The following is a 17,361-nucleotide window of genomic DNA, read 5'->3' as shown; positions in this document are numbered from 1 at the left end:
TTTGCCGAACCACTTGTGCCTTAATTTTCTCATCTGTATGTTTGGAATCATGATTATAACTCATTCATGGGGTTTTAGGAAAAGATGTTTAACCTCTTAGTATCTTAGTTTCTTAATCCTTGAAGTAGTTGTAGTAACAATACCTTTAGCAACTTTGGGTTGCTGTGAAGAGTAAATGATTTAATATAGAGAAGGTGGTTTGTATGCTAAATGAGTTGATACACATGGGACATTTTGCACATACTGAACACTCAGGAAGTGTTAGTCATTATTATAAAATACTCAGAACTTTGAAATAATTGTATCTGTTTTTACTTGTAGGTGAATAATTATGGACAACACAGACACATATTTATTGAACTTTAAAGGCTGTTATTTTCAACGTTCTTTACTTGATGTTGACCTTATAGAACATTTAGCTGATTTTGAAATTAGAGATGATGATGTGTTTATAATTACATATCCAAAATCTGGTAAGTTTGAGGAGTGGCCACCTGTTTTAGCCTTCACCGTGGTTTGGTAATTCATGTGGACAAATGTGCCCTTTTCCAGACATTGACAGTAACCCATCTACATTTACAGAACTGTTTAGGATCACAAAAAGTTAAATAAATCTCAAATCTCTATGCATTTGTAATGCATATATTGTCATTTCTGATGGAATATATGAAGAAACCAAATATTGAACCAAGAGGAGGTACTTGGTAAATACTGACCTGTTGGCTTGGTCTGAGAATGGAAGAAAATATATTTAAAAACCTAGGAAGATTTTTGTTACCATCATATCTCAGTCAGAACTAATTCCTAGTATTCTTTTCAATTACTCTAATTGTTTTTTATTTCCTTAGAATAATGCAATAATTTTAAACTAAAATTAATTGCTCTTAATCTTAAATTCCAAAAAAAAAAAAAAAGACAAAAACCCAACCTTATTTTTTATATTGCACTTTTCAGAACATAGGATGATAGGATGACTGGCGCCACTGAAGCAACGTTGTACAGAGTATTTAATGTGGTTCAAAGATATACTGGAGTCTAGGGCAATAAAAAAAAGTATTCCTGATTTTCATGAAAATGCTCCAGTCCCTCCCTTTTAATCTACTTTGAAAATCATGACCTTGTTTGCTTTCCCCAAATTAGTAACACGTTGCTTTACCCCTGAATTCTTCCACTCTCAGAACTTATGAGCACATCTGATTGAGCTTTTTTTTTTCCTGCATTAGATGTTAGTGGTATCTCAGTTTGCTTAGTTTTAGGTCAAGCAGAGCAGTCCATAAAAGAGTCTTTTCTTTCCCATTAATCCTAGTCTAGTGTTTGGGACACAACACACCAGTCCCCAGTGCAGCTTGCTGGATTCTTGCTCATCTTGGAGGGGAGATTAGTGAGTCTCCCCAGGATTCACTATAAATTGCATCAAATCTATCACATAGGTACATCAGTTGCATAGTGACATTGTGAGACTTTTGGCATCTCACATCCTTTTAGAACATTGATGATATATTCATGGACAAAAATGCAAAAATCCTAAACCCAATATAAGCAAAACACATTTAGCAATGTTAAATCATAAATACACTATGACAAAAGTGGGTTTCTTTCAAGAGTCAAGATTGGTTTCAAAAATTATTAATGTAGTTCACCCACATTACTGAAGTATAAGAGAAAGCCTGAATTATCATCTCAATAAAGCATTCAAAAAATTCAGCAGTCATTCATAATGAAAACCATTAGCAAACTAAGGAGAAAAGGAAACTTCTTCAACTTGATAGAGTTTACCAAAATTTCCACAATATCGTGTGCAACAATGATACAAATAAATATTACATTTAAAATCAGGAACAAGAAAAGAATGCCTGCTGTCACTACTGTTATTCAATATTGTGTGGGAAGACTTATGCTACACAATAAGTAAACAAAAAAAGTAAAAGAGGACTTGAGTTCTTAACTTTTTTTTTTTTTTTTGCGGTACGCGGGCCTCTCACTGTTGTGGCCTCTCCCGTTGCGGAGCACAGGCTCCGGACGCGCAGGCTCAGCGGCCATGGCTCACAGGCCCAGCCGCTCCGCAGCACGTGGGATCTTCCCGGACCGGGGCACGAACCTGTGTCCCCTGCATCGGCAGGCGGACTCTCAACCACTGCGCAACCAGGGAAGCCCTTAACTTGTCTTCTAAAAGATAACACTCTAAGAAAGGAGACTAAGGGAAAGAGAAACAAAGGTAGCCAGAGAAAATTGTGGTAACAGACTTTACATGAAGTACGGGAAAGAGAGGAGCTGAAAGATTAATCTGAATCACTGCTATCATGGAGTCAGAACCATCACAGCTCTTCAGAGTGAAAAAGAAACTGAGTCCCTGATTTTATCTTCATTAATTTTAATGTAAATGCAGACAAACAAAAAATTGGGCAAATTATTGGCATCCTTAGAGTGATTAAAAGAAATAAAAGTTCCAAATAATTTTAAGAAGGACAGCCTTACTGTTGACATTTATAATTAAAAATTAACTCAGAGTTGAAAACAAGATTATTTGTTTTCACAGGTACAATCTGGACTCAGCAGATATTAAGCTTGATTTATTTTGAAGGATATCGTAACAGAAGTGAACTGGTGAACACATGTGATAGAGTCCCCTTCCTGGAACACAGTGAACACAAAGTGGACCATGTCAACAGACCATCCCCTCGTCTCTTCACTTCCCACCTCCCATATTATTTAGCACCGGAAGGTCTCAAGAACCGAAAAGCTAAAGTAAGTCACAGAAATAGCTTATAGACATTTTTCACAGACAAAATTACTTTATTCAGATATTGTTTTCCAGCCCCATTCATCCACATCTTTTCAAATGTGATTACTATAGTCTTTATAATCTTGTTTTACATAATAAAAATATATACAAAATTATAAGTATATATATAAATTGGGTCACCATACATCATTGTTTGCAGTATAATTATGTAACATATAGTAAAAATAATTTTATATCAGCATATATAGTTCTATTTTTTAATGGTTTAGTAGGATTTTGCTGTATGACTACACAATATTGAATGTGTATTGATGGACAGGTAGGTGGCAGCCAATGAACATATCATATAGCAATAAACATTCTCATAGATCTTTGCACTTTTTTGTTCTGATGAAATGATTTCCTAAAAGTAGAATTTTCAGGTTAAAGTGTCCAAAAGTTTTGTGTTGGTACTTATTATCTCTTTGCCTTCTATAATGTATCAATTCACACTTCTCAAATAGCAAGAATGATTTTTTCCTCACACACTCACCAGAGACTGTGTGTTAGGTAAAAGCAATCTCATTCTTAAGTAACTGCAACCTTTTTGTTTTTAATAATTTTGAGCATCTTTTTATATATTTTGAGATCTTGAAATATCTATTATATTCTTTGCCCATTTTTCTCTAGCTTGTCTTTTATTTACTGTTTTGCAGAAGTCTTTATATGGGGGAAATATTTTCCCAATTAACAATTTACCTTTACAAATTGTTGAATGATTCTAATATTATAGAATCAACCTATCAATCTTTCTTTCATAGTTTCTGGATCTTGTTTCTTGCCAAGAAAACATTTCCTCACCAAAAAAAGAAAATATATGCAAATACACTTCAGATTTTTTCTAATTAACTTTATGTATTTATTTTTTTACATTTCACTGTAAATTATATCTGGCAATACATGTGATTTGAAATACGACTATTGCATGATATTTGCTAGGGGGTTGGCCAGCTGACCATCTATGAGTTGTTAAGTATTTAGTCTTTCCAACTAATTTGAAGTCTGCACTTTGATATACTACATTTCCATAGTTCCTCCCTCTGACCCTGCATTCTTCATACCCAAATTGGTACGATCTGTTTAATATGTGATAGTTCTTCATATTATAACTGATAAGGCAAATTGCCATCAACTTTATTTTTAATATGTTTATTCCCTCAATAATATTTAGATATTGATTAGAATTGATCAATTATATAGATTAATTCTAGGACAATCATTAGCATTGCAGTACTCCAACATTTCATCCTGCATTATTCTGATGCTCTATTTATCAGGTCTACTTTCAAACCCACCTCATGTGATATGTTTTTCTCTGCATGCTTTTTACACATTTTTTTTTCTGAAGTTGCAGTTTTTTATTCCTATTTTATGGATATTATGAACAGGTAATTTTTTCACAATTATTTTTTCTGTTTAATTATAAAGTAAATGGCACTGATTTAGGTACACTATTATATTTGGCTTCCTTAATTTCTCTTATTAGTTTTATTAATCTTCCCTATATTCTCTGGAATATATTTCTTCTTAAAATAATAATACATTTTATATTCCTTTACTTTCCAATATTTGCACTTCTATTTCCTTAGTTAAAATCTGCAGAAAAAAACAGAATAATGGAGGTGATGATGAATGTTGTTCTCTTGTCTTTGTAGCATTTTTAATGTCTTTTCTTGGTTTTGTTTTGTTTTGTTTTGCTTTGTTTTGCAATTGATTTTTGAGGCACATGATGCTGAGAAATAATTTTTTCCTGTTCTTAGTTTAATTGGAGTTTTACTTTTTTTTTCTTTTTGCTGTTCAGAAAAGGTCTACTTACATAAAATGCCTTTTTTGACAAATCTGACAGTACCACGTCTCCCCTCCTCCCCAAACCTCCCTTCAATTTATAGTGAAATGAAATTCATTAATAATTTACTAATGCTCTATTTCTGGAATAAATCCTACTTGTTTATAGCTTAGTAGTTGTTTTAACATACTGCAAGAAGAGTTTTGTTTTCTTTTACTCAGAAATTTTTATCTGTAATTATTTAAAAATATACTTTAGGGCTTCCCTGGTGGCGCAGTGGTTGAGAGTCCGCCTGCCAATGCAGGGGACATGGGTTCGTGCCCCGGTCCGGGAAGATCCCACATGCCGCGGAGCGGCTGGGCCCGTGAGCCATGGCTGCTGAGCCTGCGCGTCCGGAGCCTGTGCTCTGCAACAGGAGAGGCCACAATAGTGAGAGGCCTGCATACCACACACACACAGACACACACACAAATATATATATATATATATATATATATATATATATATATATATACTTTAATTTTTTGTGATTGCTCTATCTTTATTTTAGTATTGCTTTTATTCTAGTCTTGTAAATAAGTTTAGAAGCTTTTGGTATTTTTGCTAAGTTATCAAGTAGTTATAAATGTAAATCAACAGAATTTTTTGAAGTTTTAATTAAAGTCCATTATAAGTATATCTGACCCTGTTACCTTCATAATTCCACAACATTTTTCCTTTTTCTTATGCTTTTTTCAAAATTAGTTGTCTTTCCCTAAAGCAGTATTATGATTTTCCTAGATAAAATAAATTATTATGCATTCATATGATGTAATACTATGTAGATATTAAAATATCTGTTAAGATGACCAAGAATTGTTAAAATTGTTTCACTCTTCCCCCTGCAGATTCTTTACATCTATAGAAACCCCAAGGATGTTTTGACTTCATATTTTCATTTTTCAAATTGGTTAGTTACATTTGAACCTTCCGATAACATAGAACATTTCATGAAAAGGTTTCTAGATGGAAAAGGTAACTATTAATTCATTTCTCAGGCAACATTTTATGAGGCAATGTTGCTGTTTAGTCAACAATTCTCAAACCCATGGAAAAAAGTTTGGGGAGATGGAGAAGGGTAATCATAGAAGGAGGAATTGCACGTAAGTGGTCACTATTGTCTGTCAACTTAATCTGTCACCCAAAGGTTTTTCTATCCTCAGCAGGACCACTCTGGGGATTGTCAAGGTTGCAAAGATGTATTTTGACCAAATGAAAAGAGATCTACAAATGGTCTAGCAATTCAAACTGGCTAGATCCAAAGTTAGACCCAGGTGTTTCAATATAGCTAATGTTTAGGTTGGGTGAAGTTGTTGTGCTCTGTCATGGCCCTTGGGTAGGCCTTATATGGCAGCTGTGAAATGTTCATTCCAGCACTGAGGAGGATTAATTGATGCAAGAGGCTTGTGGAATGTGCAATCAGGGCTCTCACTCATTTCAAAAATTATATTCAGGTTAGCTAAATATTGGGTTGGCCAAAAACTTCCTTCGGGTTTTTCTGTAACATGGCGAAACCCGAAGGAACTTTTTGGCCAGCCCAATATAAATAGATAGCTAAACTTGCTCTGAACAGATTTTAAAACAGACAAGAGGGGAAATAAAGACTTATGTTTTCAGGTGGATGAAGTAGGAAAAGGAAGGGGCTTACCTTAAAGAAATCTTCAAAATGAATTCTTTGAGATTGTTTTTTCTGAATTCCCTATTCCTTACATACACAGAGTACCTTGCAAAGGCAGGGTTCTGTGAAAACCATTTACTTGTTTGCTCAAACACCATTTTAAAAAGGTAGCATAGATCTAGTCCAGTGGTGGGTGCTTGATTTGTCTTGATGATCCAGAACAGAAAAGAAAAACTGTAGTTTGCTATTCAATAAGTGCAACATTTTTACCTTCTTATGTATTAATTTTCCACAGTGATGGGAAGCCTTTGGTTTGATCATATCAGAGGCTGGTATGAACACAGACATGACTTCAATATTTTGTTCATGATGTATGAGGAGATGAAGAAGGTAGGAGGACTGTTTTGTTTTTAAAATTATTCCTTTGAGACCTTTTCTTATCTTGGTTAATGAACTGCATTCTCCTAGTTATCTTTGTATCACTGTATAGACTATAACTGAAACTATGATTATGCATAAAATTGAGAGTGGGAAGGGAGAAAGGTAGAAAAAGAGGAGGAAGAAAGAAAGGGAGAAAGAGGAGAGAGAAAAAAAAGAACTAGAATCTGTAATTGAGAGACATTAAGACAAATAGTTTGGGTAGGGAGAGAAAGCCTACCCAGGTAACAAAAGATACTATCAGAAACGTAGCAAGGGAAGTACCCCTTTGTTGTACCCCTTTGAATTCTTGTGGGTTTATACCCCCAAGTGGAATTGTTGGATGATATTGTAATTATATACTTATTTTTTTGAGGAACCACCATTCTATTCATACTATTTTCCATACTGACTGCACCATTTTATTCCTACTAGTAGTACACGAGGTATTTCTAATTACTCCACATCTTCATCAACACTTATTTTATTTATTTATTTATTTAAATAATAGCCATTCTAGTCCTTGTGAGGTATCTCATTGTGGTTTTTGTTTTATTTTTCCTTAGTGATTAATAATGTTGAATATCTTTTCATGTGCTTATACATTTTTTATATATTTTCCTTGGAGAAATATATTTAAGCCTAATTCATTCTGAGTTAATTTTTGTAAATGGTATAAATAGCATACCATAGTTATTCTTTTGCATGTAAACATTCAGTTTTCTCAAAACTATTTATTGAAAAAGCTGCCCTTTCTCCATTGAATGATCTTGGTACCCTTCTCAAAATTCATTTGATCTTATATGTAGGGGTTGCTTTCTGGGCTGTACATTCTGTTCCATTGACCTATCTGTCTGACTTTATGTCAGCACCACACTGTTTTGATAAATGTGGTTTTGTGGTAAGTTTTGAACTCAAGAGTCTGTTTCCTCTCTGTTTTCATGATTGCTTTAGACTTTCAGGGTCCCTTGAGATCCCACATAAATTGTAGAAGAAAATGTCACTGGGATACTGATAAGGACTGCATTGAATCTGTGGATCACTTTGGGTAGTATTGATATCTTGACATTATTAAGTCTTCCAATTCATCAACATTGGATGTTGGTCCAGTTATTTGTGTCTTCTTTAATTTCTTTTGCAGTGGCTTGCAGTTCTGAGTACACAAATCTTTCACCTCTTGGTTAAGTTTATTCCTAAGTATTTTTTTCTTTTTGCTGAACTTGTAAATGGAATTTAAAAAAAATTTCCATTTGGATTTTTCTTTGTTATTATATAGAAAAGTGACTGACTTTTGCCTGTTGGTTTTGTACTGTGCAACATTTTAAAATTTGTATATTAGTCCTAACAGTTTGTTTTGCAGAATCTTAGGGTCTTCTGTGTATAAAATCATATTGTCTGTGAAAAGAAATAATTTTACTTCTTTTTCAGTTTGGATGTTGTTTATTTCTTTTTCTTACCTAATTGCTCTGGCTTGGACTTCCAGTACTATGTTGAAAAAAAGTGCCTTGTTCTTGATCTTTGCAAAGTATCTTCCAGTCTGTCACCACTGAGTACAATTTTAGTAGTAGGTAATTCATATATGACCTTTTAGGTGGAGGTAGTTTCCTTCTAGTCTTCCTTCATTCGGTGTTTTGTCCCAAAAAGGTGAAGGATATTGTCAAATGCTTTTTCTTCATCAGTTGAGATAATCATGCCATTTCTGTATATGTGGCATTACGTTATAATCATATGTTTAACCTTGCTTGCATGACAGGAGTAAATCCCACTTGATCATGGTATATAATTCTCTTAATGTGTTGTTGGTTTATTTTGCTAGTAATTTGTTGAGGATTTTTGCATTTTTATCTTTCATGATATTGGTCTTTAATTTTCTTTTCCCATAGTGTTTTTCTGGCTTTGGTATCAGGATAATGCTCCTTATTGAATGAGTTTGAAAGTATTCCCTTTTTTTCCAATTTTTTGGAAGAGTTTGATGAGTATTGATGTTAATTCTTTAAATGTTTTGTAGAAGTCGCCAAAGAAGCCATCCAAACCTGGGCTTTTCTTTCTTGTGCCCATGGTATTTAATTACTTGCTTGACTCTACTCCTCATGATACTGTGGATTCTTAATGAACTCAGATAGCATGTTATTATTCTCTTAACCTTCTCCAGCATCTTGCACAGTTTTTTAAACTTATTAGGTATCCTAATAGTGTTGGTTATTTGAATGAATTGAGGTGAGTTCTCCTTATAAAATCAAACAGTAGGATGCTCTAACAGAGCTGACAACCAGAGCACTCATTTTCAAAGAACAAATAAGGTAGGAATATATTCTTGTCAAACTTTAGACTTAGAATAACCCCAAGCACTTTCAGTTTTCCAATATGTGATAAAGATGTTGGTCTGTAACTCATGTATTCCTTATAGGCTCAATAGACTCTTATACACACAATTTTTTCAGGATCTCAGAAGTTCTGTGCTTAAAATCAGCAGTTTTCTTGAAAAAGAACTGAGTGAAGAGGACTTGGATGCTGTTGTGAACCAGGCTACATTTCAGAACATGAAACTTGATCCACAAGCAAATTACGATTATATTCTAAAAGCTAAAAACTGGACAAGAACAAAAGAAGGAGCTTTCCTGCGCAAAGGTGATGATGCTCAGTGGTTAAGAGGAGCAAAATGTTGAACGTTTTCTTGACTCCTTGGCCCCTAGATTAATTAAGGAGTGCTTCCAACATTTCTTTCCGAGCACTGCCATCTGGGCCCTAGAGAGGACCAAAGATTCTAACTGAAAATAGCCTCTAAAAGTATCCCTGGAAACAGAACCATTCTGACTTATAAATATTAGATTCTTTCCTTCTAGTACAAGTGACCCTACTCTTGAAAATTGGTTAACAAGTCTTATCTGGAGGCAAAGGATATATGTGACCAGAATAGCTGCAAGTCTTTGTTTTATTTTTCCTAGAACATCCTAGAAGTAAAGTTAACATGTATTTTGTTTTGAGAGATGGGGTTTGAACTATTGTAATTTCCTCATGTGTTAGATTTCCTTCATTGTCAAAAGTAGACTGATACCTCATTAACCTAATCTGCTATTCAATTATTCAACAATGTGTGATACATTTTTATTGTGCTCCTATAACATGCCAGGAGTTGTTAAGAAAGAAAATATTTTCCTTCTGATACTCCTTAAGCTCAAAAATTTTTTAATTTAATTTTTTAAGGTACACCATTTAAAACATAATGGGTACTTCTCTAATTTATTCATATTTTATTCCCTAAAATTTTCATAAGTTAGCATTATGTGATGGGCATTGATTGATCTTAATTATCTAAAGATCTTATTGAAATTGATGTAGATATTGATATTTTTAAAAGTTATTGTTTCTTCTTTTGTCCCATGTATTATCAGCTTTCACTTCTCATTGCTCAATCAGATTACATATAAAGCATTTTTCATGCCCATAAAAGCTTGCTTACTATTCCACATTCCAACAATAACCTTTACATAAGAAAATCTGATACCTTAAAAATGCCAAATTATTACTCTTCATTGTAAAATTGTCTGAATAATGATGGTTTCAAACTTTTGTCATATAAAACTGCAGCAATGGCAGCTCTGGCCAACCTCTGTGACTTTGATTTCATTACTTGAAAACATTTGGGTCCAAATTTTTTAATGAAGTAGTACTTATCTTGAAGTGTTGGTTAAGAATTATATTCATGATAGATGTAGTTTGACAAGTGTGGTGCCTGGCACTTACTGAAATATTTTTAAATATTTTAATCTCTTCATGCATTTTGGCTTTATTTTTCCTTCTAAGGAAAGGCTATAATTTAATGCAGTGGCTGGTGGAAGTCTAATACATAAGGTAGTGGACGATAACTCTATTTTCTGTGTTACTGCATCCTAAGATTTTTTCTTAGCTCATCCCTGTATAAGAAAAAAGTAAGGTATCAAGCCCCATGGGGAACTAACAGATAGACATTTAGTTTGCCTTGGAGAACAGATTAGAGTGGGTTGCAGGAAACTTTTGTCCTGATAGTGCTATCTCCTCACCAAGTGCTGTCCATGTGCTTATCCCGTTAGGTACCATCGGAGACTGGAAACATCACTTGACTGTGGAGCAAAATGAAAGATTTGACAGAATATTCCAAATGAAGATGAAAGATTTCCCCTTGAAGTTCATCTGGGATATAAATGAGGAGTAGAATCAGTGTAAAACAATCACATAAAAAATCTACTAGCCAGAAAGCATATTTTAAATATACATACTAATTTGTGCTGCTCACATAAATGTTAATTATACGACTTTATTAATAAGCAAAATGAGTAAGCTGTACTTACATTAGTTGCCATGAATTTGATGGACATTTTGAACATTTTAAATTAAAATGATTTGAGTAATATTCGGCATTGGTAGCCAATATGACAAAAGGAAAAATAGCATGCAAAATAAATTCTGCATGTCTTTTGATTTGAGATTGAGATTTCTCAAATGATTGAGATTTCTGTTGAGTGTATTTTTTTCTTTATCTATAATTACATTTAGAATTAATCAACATTAAAAGTCCTTTATTTCTTCTAATTAAACATTAATTCTTCTGTTTAAAATCAGTATGAGTGTTGAAATAAAGAAAACACATGTAAACACATGCATCTGTGAATAATTTATGAGATCACAAAATCTGCACTGAAGGGCTTCCCTGGTGGCGCAGTGGTTGAGAATCTGCCTGCCGATGCAGGGGACACGGGTTCGAGCCCTGGTCTGGGAAGATCTCACATGCCACGGAGCAACTGGGCCCGTGAGCCACAATTACTGAGCCTGCGCGTCTGGAGCCTGTGCTCCGCAACAACAGAGGCCGCGATAGTGAGAGGCCTGCGCACCATGATGAAGAGTGGCCCCCGCTTGCCACAACTAGGGAAAGCCCACGCACAGAAACGAAGAGCCAACACAGCCATAAATAAATAAATAAATACATTAAAAAAAAAATCTGCACTAAAGATCGAAGTTTCAAAGGTGGATTACTTCATGTAATGGTACAATTATTTAACTATTTGGATTAAAAATAGATGTATTCATAACATATCACTCAATAAACTAATTCAAACTGTATTTAATAGTTAAATATTTAAGACAAAATCATTTTGAAGAACTAGAAAAATATAGCTGAATGAGTTTTTAATTCCCAAATGGAGAAAAACTTGTGAAGCATAAATACATTGGAAGAGGAAACACCTATTGAAAAAATACCGGGTACCCGTCACCTGAAGCTCCTGGAGAATTTTGTGTTCCACAGTCTCCGAAGAAAAACTGGGCGGGTATTCATCCGCTAATTGCCAAGTTTTCGAGGTAGTGGAAAACAATGGTTGGGACATGGAGAGCCACTTGCAGGAGATACGGGAGCGGCGGAAGTTACCGCGACAGCTTCTCGTGCAGCAGTTGGGAGCTGAAAGTGCTGCCAGTATTGATGCTGTGTTAAATAGCAAAGACGAGCAGAGAGAAGTTGCTGAAACAAGAGAAACTTGCAGGGCTTCCTATGATACTTCTGCTCCAAATGCAAAACGTTAAGTATCAGGATGAAGGAGAGACAGATGAAGACAAAATGAAAGAATATAAGGATGAATTAGAAATGCAACAGGACGGGCTTCCCAGGTGGCGCAGTGGTTGAGAGTTCCCCTGCCGATGCAGGGGCGCGGGTTCGTTCCCCGGTCCGGGAAGATCCCACATGCCGCGGAGCGGCTAGGCCCGTGAGCCATGGCCGCTGAGCCTGCGCGTCCGGAACCTGTGCCCCGCAACAAGAGAGACCACAACAGTGAGAGGCCCGCGTACCACAAAAAAAAGAAGAAGAAATGCAACAGGAGGAAGAGATTTTGCCATATGAAGAAGAGATTTACAAAGATTCTAGTACTTTTCTTAAGGGGACACAGAGTTTAAATCCCCATAATGATTATTGCCAACATTTTATAGACACTGGACATAGAGCTCAAAATTTCATCAGAGATGTAGGTTTGGCTGACAGATTTGAAGAATACCCTAAACTGAGGGAGCTCATCAGGCTGAAGGATGAGTTAACAGATAAATCTAACACTCCTCCTATGTACTTACAAGCAGATATAGAAGCCTTTGACATCAGAGAACTAACACCCAAATTCGATGTGATTCTTCTGGAACCCCCTTTAGAAGAATATTACAGAGAGACTGGCATCACTGCTAATGAAAAATGCTGGACTTGGGGTGATATCATGAAGTTAGAAATTGATGAGATTGCAGCACCTCGATCATTTATTTTTCTCTGGTGTGGTTCTGGGGAGGGATTGGACCTTGGAAGAGTGTGTTTATGCAAGTAAACATACAGATGTGAAGATATTTGTTGGATTAAAACCAATGAAAACAATCCTGGGAAGACCAAGACTTTAGATCCAAAGGCCGTCTTCCAGAGAACAAAGGAACACTGCCTTATGGGGATCAAAGGAACTGTTAAGCGTAGCACAGATGGGACTTCATTCATGCTATTGTTGACATTGACTTGATTATCACAGAAGAACCTGAAACTGGCAATATAGAAAAGCCCGTAGAAATTTTTCATATAATTGAACTTTTTTGTCTTGGTAGAAGACGCCTTCATTTATTTGGAAGAGATAGTACAATTCGACCAGGCTGGCTTGCAGCTGGACCAACTCTTACAAATAGCAACTACGTATGCAGAAACGTATGCATCCTACTTCAGTGCCCCAAATTCTTACTTGACTGGATGTACAGAAGAAATTGAGAGACTTAGACCAAAATAACCTCCTCCCAAATCTAAATCTGATCAGGGAGGTGGAGCTCCCAGAGGAGGAGGAAGAGGTGGAACTAAAGCACTTTGCTTTAGTTTCTCCAAGCTGCAGGAATATTTTAGCCAACCTCCGTTGCAGTTGTCACTGTCTGGTTTTGTCCAGACTTCACCAAACTTGTGAAGCATAAATCAATGGAAGAAACTTAAAGGAAAAAATTAGTAAACTTACAATCATCAACATTTCCAGGCACCACTATCCACAGCAATCAACAAAGGAAAGAACTCAATGTTTATGTACAGTGTACATTACTAAGGATGCATGAATTACAACCACATTGAAAACATACACGAATCTCAGAAACGTACTATTGAGTGGAAAAAATGCTAGACACTTACTGCATGAAACATTACGTAAGATTAAAAAAATAGGTTAAAATAATCTATGGGTTTAGAAAAAGAGAAGTTACCTATAGGAGTGGTATAGTAACTGGTAAGGCAAATGACAGACAGAATTCCTGTGGTCTTGGTAATACTCTGTTTCTTCATCTTAGTGCTGGTTCCATAGGTGTGGTCACTTTGTGAATATTTATCAGGCTGTGTGCATGTGATTAGTGATTTTCAATGTATTTTGTCATATATTAATAAACTGATGAAATAATTCATAAACATAAATAATAAGCATAATTACAATGATGTCATTATAAAGAAACAGCCTTTCAGACTATGTATGGCCATACTTCAATATTTTACTTTTTATTACCAGTACATGCTCATTATGAAGAAACAAGAAAAGTAGATTTGAATGTCATGCTTTTAAGGCACAGTGGAGAATGGATTACTTTTATAGAAGAATAGGTAAAACATCGTGTTTATTACACAATGACACTATAGCTAAGCTAAAAGAATACGATATGCATTAATATAACCACACTAAGCAGTAATCGCAATACTCGCAAAGCAGAGGAAAGAAATGGACAGAAAAAATATAAAATTTTAAACAGAATATTTCATCTCAACAAAGTCGCTTCACAAAAATAAAAAGTGAGACTGCAATCAAAATAAATACGCAGTGATTCATTTGTTAGCCAAGCAAAATAAGTTATTTATTGATGTTGGGTTGATTAGAGTTTGAGTAAAGCATCTAAAGAAACATGTCTATAGAAAATAAACATACCTAAGACTGTAAACTGTCTCCCAACATCTGTGAGTCTACCCTTGTCTTTAGTAGACATATATTACAAAGAATTATTATAAATTATAATCTAGTTTGAATAAAATATAATAGAAAAGCTGTAGAAACTTTTTTCTTTCTTGTTATATAAACACATAATATTTGGGCCGCAAAACTAAAACAATTACTGGCCCATTACCGAAAAGTTTGCCTATGCCTCGTATTAGGCTCATGTCTTCTTTATTTAAACAGTACAATCTGTACTACCTTTATTTATTTTAATATTTTAAATGTCCCAGAATTTGCCAGTTGCAATAAGTCTCAGTTGGCTCTGGTGTGCTTTTGACATGTTTCCAGTATTCTTTCAGTTTTTTCTGATATAGGAAGATGTTCTAGGCTCATTTGTACTTTCCTTGCCACTCCACTGCAATCAGTCACTGATTGTGACTGATTTAGGTATGCTTTAGGTATGCTCACTGCTCTGACTTCTCATTGCTTCCAGGTCCCTCAGCAGACAGACCTAGGTAATATAACATGGTACAATTTCATGTGATGATATGATGTGCTCCCAATTATTTCAATTCTTTGAGATCCAAAATGACAAAATGAAAAAAATGAATTGATTACTTGGAGTGAAGAAGAGGAACAAATTACGACATCACAATTATACAGGTCTTTCCAAAATGTTTCTCCATTTCACCTTTAGTTAAAATTTTGGGCAGACCATTATTGGAATAGGGCATCCCCTCCAACAGCTTAGGAAACTAAAACTTCACTGATCATTAAAAAGTTCCAAGGGGGGCTTCCCTGGTGGTGCAGTGGTTGAGAGTCCGTCTACGATGCAGGGGACACGGGTTCGTGCCCTGGTCCGGGAAGATCCCACATGCCACAGAGCGGCTGGGCCCGTGAGCCATGGCCGCTGAGCCTGCGCGTCCGGAGCCCGTGCTCCGCAACGGGAGAGGCCACAACAGTGAGAGGCCCGCATACCGCAAAAAAAAAAAAAGATGTAACATCACTAGAAATCCCATGGACATTAAAAGGATAATAGAAGATACTATGAACAAGTCTATGCTCGTAAATTTGATAACCTAGATAAAATGGAGCAATTCCTTGAAAAACACAGTCTGCCAAAACACACACACACATATATAGGCATATATATGAGGAAATTGAATCAATAATTAATAATCTTTGAAAACAGGCCCAGATGGGTTCACAGGTGAATTTGATCAATTCTCTACAATCTCTTCCAGAAAATAGAAGCAGGGGAAATACTTCCTAATTCATTCTATGAAGCCAGAATTACTCTAATAACAAAACCAGACAAAGAAATTGCAGAAAAGAAAACTACAGACTAAGATCTCTCATGAATATAGATGCAAAAAACTGTTCCTTATCATGCCTTTCTTCTGGTCCTACCACCCTGCTCTGGCTTGTCAGTCCAAGAAAAAAGCCTCCATCATATCTTGTCAGCTTCAAAGGTGGAGAAAATAGAGCTATGATTGGGAAAAAAAGCTATCCCCTCTTCAACCCTTGTATAAATTACAAAAAATCTCCAATTTATAATTCCAGTTTACCTTTCATTTTGTTTTTCCGAGTCTTATTCCAAGAGTTCTAATCTGGGATTCTGACTTCAAGGAGTCCCTGAACCAGAAGAAATTACATGCAACATTTGGTGTGTGCACACCCATGTGTATTTTGGGAAGGGTAAATATCCACAGCTTTGAACAAATGATTGAAGAGTTCTGTGCTTCTCCCACCAAATTGGGGGTGGGAGGTAAGTATGATGCTCTTTCATGAAATTAGAATTTATGACCAACATGTTGCTAACTGGAAGTTATATCAAGTATTAACTGGTTTATTTTAAAAGAGAGAGAGATACAGAACAAATTAACATTAAAAACTTTAATTAGGGAATTCCCTGGTGGTCCAGTGGTTAGACTCTTCTGCTCTCACTGCCCGTGGTCAGGGAACTAAAAATCCCACAAGCCACGTGGCCAAAAAAATTTTTTTAAATTATAACCTTAAAAAGAAAGACTTTAATTTACAGTTTTTAGTCAAGGCCAGATATGGTTCCATCCTTTATACCTTCTTTATGTTGGAGATGGAATAATATGAATTAATAGTCATGATCTTAAATATTGCAAAATTATGAATTCACATTCATATTATCAAATAAAGATTACACTATACTAATATAGCTTTAGGGTTAATTTGAATTTCAATTATTAGGAAACAGGTAACCCATGAATTGTCTATTTATATAGGGTAAGCTTCTGCACTGCCTTCTCCTTGAAGGTAATTTTCTGCCTACTCATCTGGCAGATTCCACATGAGGGAGAAGAGCAAAAATCAGGACTTCCTTGTTTATTGTTCAAAAGTTGCCCAAGTTTGGTTGGCACAGATGAGAAACCTTTGCCCTCTGAGTCTTGGACTCTGATGTTCTGCACACTAGAGTCTCATTGTCACCTGCACCTCAACATTACCAAGGTCTCCCCCTAGCTCCGTCCCTCCATCCCTCCTTTCTCTCTCTCTCCCTCCCTCCCTCTCTCGTTCTCTCTCTCTCTCACACACACACACACACACACACACACACACAAGCTCTGTAAATCTATTGTCCCTCCACTAATGCAGGACTCAGTCCTCAACGTGCAACTTGAATCAAACTATCAGAACCTGAAAATCATCCCGCCGGGTCGCGGCTCCTCCTCACTGCGTCGGACCAGTTCTCAGGTTTCCAACCGCGACTGATGGACTGCAGATTGGATTGGCTGAGCTAGGTAGAGGA

At 35.7% G+C, this 17,361-nt stretch overlaps 1 protein-coding gene and 1 pseudogene across 1 annotated transcript; both read left to right on the top strand.

Moving 5' to 3' along the window:
* Nucleotides 1-331: 331 nt before the first annotated feature.
* Nucleotides 332-10,834, top strand: LOC136132321 (amine sulfotransferase-like). The gene is made up of 6 exons (XM_065889207.1): nucleotides 332-473; nucleotides 2,537-2,745; nucleotides 5,456-5,582; nucleotides 6,521-6,615; nucleotides 9,084-9,270; nucleotides 10,713-10,834. Exons 1-6 carry the CDS (start codon nucleotides 332-334, stop codon nucleotides 10,832-10,834), a joined length of 882 nt encoding a protein of 293 aa, XP_065745279.1.
* A 1,166-nt stretch (nucleotides 10,835-12,000) lies between these two features.
* On the top strand, nucleotides 12,001-13,583 carry LOC136131858 (N6-adenosine-methyltransferase non-catalytic subunit-like; annotated as a pseudogene).
* The last annotated feature ends 3,778 nt before the right edge of the window (nucleotides 13,584-17,361 follow it).

Source organism: Phocoena phocoena, chromosome 12 (assembly GCF_963924675.1).
Source record: "Phocoena phocoena chromosome 12, mPhoPho1.1, whole genome shotgun sequence".
In the NCBI taxonomy this organism is placed as follows: domain Eukaryota; kingdom Metazoa; phylum Chordata; class Mammalia; order Artiodactyla; family Phocoenidae; genus Phocoena; species Phocoena phocoena.
Note: the sequence above shows the minus strand (reverse complement) of the source record. Positions and strands in the feature narration are given on the sequence as shown.

Bases quoted from the DNA above. Each gene is read 5' to 3' on its own strand.
- LOC136132321 (XM_065889207.1), top strand. From the start codon at position 332: ATGGACAACACAGACACATATTTATTGAACTTTAAAGGCTGTTATTTT. The intron at 5,583-6,520 runs GTAACTATTAAT...AATTTTCCACAG, and splicing joins AAGGTTTCTAGATGGAAAAG to TGATGGGAAGCCTTTGGTTT. The intron at 6,616-9,083 runs GTAGGAGGACTG...CAATTTTTTCAG, and splicing joins TGTATGAGGAGATGAAGAAG to GATCTCAGAAGTTCTGTGCT.